At 37.4% G+C, this 5,890-nt stretch overlaps 1 protein-coding gene across 1 annotated transcript; it reads right to left on the reverse strand.

Moving 5' to 3' along the window:
• Positions 1 to 266: 266 nt before the first annotated feature.
• On the reverse strand, positions 267 to 5,890 carry LOC136237737 (rho GTPase-activating protein 10-like). The gene is made up of 6 exons (XM_066027951.1): positions 5,878 to 5,890; positions 3,005 to 3,298; positions 1,260 to 1,302; positions 1,157 to 1,198; positions 605 to 684; positions 267 to 379 (listed from the first exon to the last, which is right to left on the reverse strand). Exons 1-6 carry the CDS (start codon positions 5,888 to 5,890, stop codon positions 288 to 290), a joined length of 564 nt encoding a protein of 187 aa, XP_065884023.1. The 3' UTR covers positions 267 to 287.

A 5,890-nucleotide genomic window follows, 5' to 3' on the forward strand; every position in this document is an offset into this window, starting at 1 on the left:
CGAGAACTCTAACATAAACCAGATACCTAGCTAACATCCCATCCCTATATAAGCATCCTTTTCTACCAAAACTGGAAAATCAGGACATCTTGCTGTATCGTATCATCATGTGACTGCTAGTTCTCTCCTCTCTCATACCAAATGACACAAAAGAACAAAGCAAATAGTAAATCAGAAAGCCCATCCCACCTGTGAACTCCATATTTTACAGTATATAAAAACTCTATAATTACACACACTTAGAAATACTGTCATATACATACACAATAATATATAAAAATTGTGTATTATGATAATAGTTCTACATAGTTCTCAGGAACTAGTCCAGTATTGTTGTTAAGTGTAGCCTGCAACCAGCCTGGCTCATCTGATGGTGCAACTATGAAATGGAAATGAAACAAAATGAATTATACATCGCCACATTGATTTTCAAATCTTTACAAAATTTAAAGTACACTGCACAGCATGGATTTTGCACAAATTATCACTAGGCTCTATCTCAAGGATATAAATTTAAACTTAAGTTAGGCTATCAGCCTATTAACAAACAATGGTATCTTTGAAACTACCAACCACCTATTCTAGAGATCTACTCCACACTAACCTTCCATTAGGATTTGCCCTTTCTTGAAGCTCAGTTCATTGGGGTCATCTGACTCACAATCATACAATGTCCAAGCTCGCCTGTGAAATATGAATATAGTACATCCAATCTACTGCTCCAACAACGTTTATCTACAGGAGTACGCTACTTTCGCTGCCTACACAGTGAAATTAGTATACAACAAATAGAGTTAACAAATTTCCTGACATTTGGTACAGAGTAAGATCATCTAATTTGACATCTCTTTAAACAGCGGAACTTTGAAAGCTATACCCCTAGCTTTCCTACTGCAAAATGACAAAGTGAGGATACTTATGTGAACACTCTATTAGAGTATTTTGAAAAGGGTAATTGAAATAACAGTAAGAGTTACTAATCATTTTTACTACAGAAGTCACTCTTGTTTCTAAAAGCCAGCAATATTCTACACAGGGACCTGTGTTATGTGGACACTTAGTTTAGGTACTAAAACATCTGATAATTTTGAGTCACAATCTGTGTAACGGGTTCCAAATATCACAGAAACATCTACAATGGCCCACTTGCCTGTACCTTCCAGTTCTCCAAGGTATTGGGGGAGCATCTCCTTCAGCCCTACAGAAAAACGAGTAAGCATTTTTTTTTTTGTTGCAACTTGCATAGTCACAAAACTTACTGGTTGGCAAATCTGTTGTCATTTTTATCCAAATGCTCTTCAGCTAAGGAGAACACAATACGTTAGTATTGCACTATACATAACATACATAGCTACATACATACATAGCTACATACATACATACATACATACATACATACATACATATATACATACATACATACATACATACACACATAGCTACATACATACATACATACATGCATGCATGCATACATATATACATAAACACATATATACATGTATTAGTTGTAACAAGCGTATGTCAGGCATACACATCAGACAAAGCCCTCATGCCCCGCGTTACAGCTAATATGCAACACCTCCAATACATACCAGTATCAGTTAAAACATACATAAAAAAAGGGCAGTCGTAGCGACCCAAGCAATTACCGTCCAATTTCCCTTACCAGTATCTGTTGCAAGGTGCTTGAACATATTATTTACTCAAATGTCATGTTACACCTAGAAAAACTGAACATACTCTCTGTAAACCAATTTGGATTCCGTGCAAGACGCTCTGCTGAACAGCAGTTACTTCGTACTATTCACGATCTTACACTAAATTTTAACAACAAAATGCAAACAGATGTAATTCTGTTCGACTTTTGCAAAGCTTTTGACAAAGTACCACATCATCTATTATTGCATAAATTAGATCATTATGGTATTAGAGGCTCAACTTTTAAATGAATATCTTCATTCCTAAGTGGACGTAGTCAACGAGTGGTCTGTAATGGTTACACATCTGCACCAGTAAATGTTACAAGTGGTGTCCCCCAAGGAACTGTATTAGGACCATTGTTATTTCTGGTTTACATAAATGATTTACCCGATACTATTTCTTCATGTTGTAGTCTATTTGCTGACGACTGTTTGTTATATAGACAAATAAAAAACAAAAGTGACCAGGAAATTCTCCAACATGATTTACACAATTTAGAGCAGTGGGCCAAGAAGTGGATGATGATCTTCAATGTCGATAAGTGCCAAGTATTACAGACATCACTAAGAAATATATTTGCTTTCTCCTATACATTGTATAATCACTTTCTTGAAAATGTAAATGAAGCTAAATATTTGGGAATTGTCATCGATTCCAAGCTAAATTTTAACAAGCATATTGACTCGGTGTGTAAAAAAGCAAACAGTGCTCTAGCTTTCTTAAAGAGGAACTTGTCTTCATGTAAATGTGAAATGAAATCTGATGCTTATCTAATGTATGTTCGACCAATTTTAGAATATGCTGCTTGTTCCTGGGCCCCCCATACTAAATGTAACATCGATAAACTGGAATCGGTACAGCGACGAGCAGCAAGATTTGTAAATGGCGATTACCGATATACAAGTAGTGTTACTGAGATGATAAATACACTAAGATGGAACAGCCTGCACAGCCGTAGAGATACTCTCAGATTACAAATGATGTATAAGATTACCCACCATATAATAGACTTAAAACTACCTAACTATATCAACTACAATCCAGGAATTACTAGAGGCCATGATTACAAACTTACTGTACCCTTTACACGGATTGATCCATACAAGTTTAGCTTTTTCCCAGCCACCATTGCATTATGGAACAAATTACCAACTGAAATAGTTAACGCTACTTCAATTGACTCTTTTACTTACTTACTTAATGTTAATTAATTTTGTACATATATTGCACTTACATACTCGCTTGCAAGGTTTTGCAATTATCATAATAATAATAATAATAATAATATATACAAACATACATTTGCTCATAGTGCTGTCAGACAAATTCCATTTCTTGTCAGACGATCTTGGGGAATTGGGACTGGTTTTGATTATGAACGGTTTCCTAGTAACTGCTGCAGTAACTGCTCGAGGTCTCATGTGATCCACTGTACGATTGTCTGGCACCTCCTTCTTTTCTTCTTTATTATCAGATTGCTTCTTTTCATCTGGCTGATTCTCGAGTAGTGTCTTGGAATTCTCTGTGGTCGGGGTGGGGGGAGGAGACCGCCTAAAAACTGGCGGAGATTTCTCAGCAGAAGGACTTGCTGCATCTGCAGAAAAGAATTTCGCATAGATCGTAGTTTATTGTTGGGAAGTGAATCTGTCGTGGATGATTTCAGAAATGGCTTCTTGGCATGTGGAGGTGGCCTTGGAGTAATCCTTCTTGGAGGGATTGCATAAGGCTGCCTTCCTCCTACATCATCGGACTGTGGAGTTGCACTAGTGTCTCTGCGTTTGTGCACAGAACCTGAGGAATGAGGGGGTACTGGCTTAGAAGATACTTCCAAGTTGGGTATGTTGTCTGCAGATGTTGACTGAGTGAGCTCGCTAGGTGTAGCTGATATTTCTACAGGGTGAATTGTTTGTAGCTTATCTTTATACAGGTTACTAGTTTCTAGCTGATCTCTTTGAATTCTTATCAGGGTGACTGCTCTATTAGGGTGACTGCTCTATTAGAGTATCTCGATCTCACACTTGCTACACCAAGTTTGATTTCGTGTTATAACTCCGTGGCTTTAAGTCTGATTCTTCTACACCATTAAAGATCCTTTCTAAGATGATTACTCCATCTGTACAGCGAATTTCAAAGCATTACCCCAAGCGGTTTTTCTGGTGGGCGTGGAAAGTAGTCGTTTTTCTATTAGTTAATCTCGATTGCATAATTGTTACACACTGTTGGTTTTTTCATTGTATCTTCCTGGTTTTTAGCTTGATTTCTTTCAAACCACAAAAGGTTTGAGGTTCAATAGTTAACCTATTCACCCACCGATTTTCAGCTTCTTCCCGTAAGCGGTTTACCCTAGCTGTAGGCGTGACAACATATTGGTGCTATTTTTCGTGAATAATCGCTAATAACTCTTTGCCTGTTTATCGTATTCCAACCAACTTTGGTACAGAGATGCGCCTTTATACCCCCCTCCCCCTTCTGTGTGCCAAATTTCAAGGCAATCAGATATTGCGTTCGCGTTTTATAGCAGTTTTTGTAAGTGTACGAAAAGAGGAAGAAAAATAAGATGAACGAAAGCATTGCTTGATAGAGCAGCTGCTGTGGCTATAACTTCCTCTCAGAGAATCTTTTATGCACGTAGTAATCCAACCTGGACACTTTAAGTTAAGTTTTGTAGTTAATTATTTTTGTATGTATCCTTGCCATGCCTACGCGGATCTTATCTTTGTAGTCGCATGTGTCCGAGGCTCTGTATGTAATTTTGTCATTTCATCATTATTCTGATGGTTAAAAAAAAAATAAAAAAAAAATAAAAAAAAACCCAAAGAAACTAAGCCAATTTTTGAAGTCGCATATCTCGGGAACGCTTGAAGCGATTTCGCTCAAATTTGGAATGTGGAGTACTGAAGTTGGAGGGAGTGTCTACAGCAAAAATCGTCTTGTTTCATCAAGGCAGCACAGAGCTACGGAGGTGCGAAAAGTGCGTTTTCTTTCTTCCTGTCAATATACTCACAGGTGTTGCGCGCCAGCTTCTTGGACCGTGTGTCTTGATATGCACACAACATTCACAACAACAAAGTGAGATACCATGGTTTATCAGCCAAGTTGTTACCGATTTGTCACATATATATTTGCTAATCAAATTACACCCCTTCAACAAGTGTTTCACGAGCTGCTGTTCTAGTGCGTAGTAGCCAATGCTTCATACTTCGTAATGCACTTTACCGAATTGAATTTCATCCAGTATTTATTAAAATAGGCGAATCAAAGTTTGAGAAATAAAATTCCCCAATGGGAGCCCATACAAAAATTCTGTACGACGTAATGCATGGGAAAACACGGGATTTTACGGCACCATTTGTAGTCAAATGTTATCGCGTTTTCCACTGACCTGTAAGGCTGAAAGAAGTACTCCTAGGCAAAGTAGATACGCTGATTCTGATTTTGGCATCGGTTTTCTGATGAAAAGATGTTTTGTGGTGGTCAACGACGAAAATTTGTCTTGTGAAAGGGTAAGTATAGCACCAACTAGGACACTTCAGAATTCTGCGTTACAACCATCCTTACGTTCAAGACATCCATCCACATCAATCCAAGTATAGTTTGAAAGTGAGCAGTTTGTTGTGTTGCGCGGAATTGCTTTATAGCATGCAAGGTGATGCATAACTTTTGAAAAAGCAGTGTTTGGCAATTGATAGCTACCAACCTTGTAAGGCTTCACAACTACCTGTTGTGATGTTCTGATATGCACACTACTATTGTTGTCCATTTTGTTGCAGCTGCATGACTGTAATTCTAGTCAGAGACAGTTTATTGTTTCTCTTTGTTGTACAATGATGTCATCATATTATATAATAATTACTATCTTCTGTACTTTTGGTGTGGCAAATAAAGTGAAGTAGTATCAAAAAATTGTTGTCTTACAATAATATTGAAGAGTAGTGGTCATATATGTCAGAATCCAATTATATTTTGCAAAGTAATTGTTAATTGTGCCCTGTAATGTCAAAGGTCACTCTGTAATACAATGTCACTAGTTCATCATTTGTAAATATGTGTGGGGTACACCTGTATGTAATTTGACTTACAGAACTCATGCTATTCTTAGCAAATTACTGACTCAAACATTAAATATTACAAGTGGTCATTCTACAAAGAGTGGTCGCTCTTGAGAGGTCTTACCTAGCTCATGCAT

This window comes from Dysidea avara, chromosome 11 (assembly GCF_963678975.1).
Source record: "Dysidea avara chromosome 11, odDysAvar1.4, whole genome shotgun sequence".
Classification (NCBI taxonomy): domain Eukaryota; kingdom Metazoa; phylum Porifera; class Demospongiae; order Dictyoceratida; family Dysideidae; genus Dysidea; species Dysidea avara.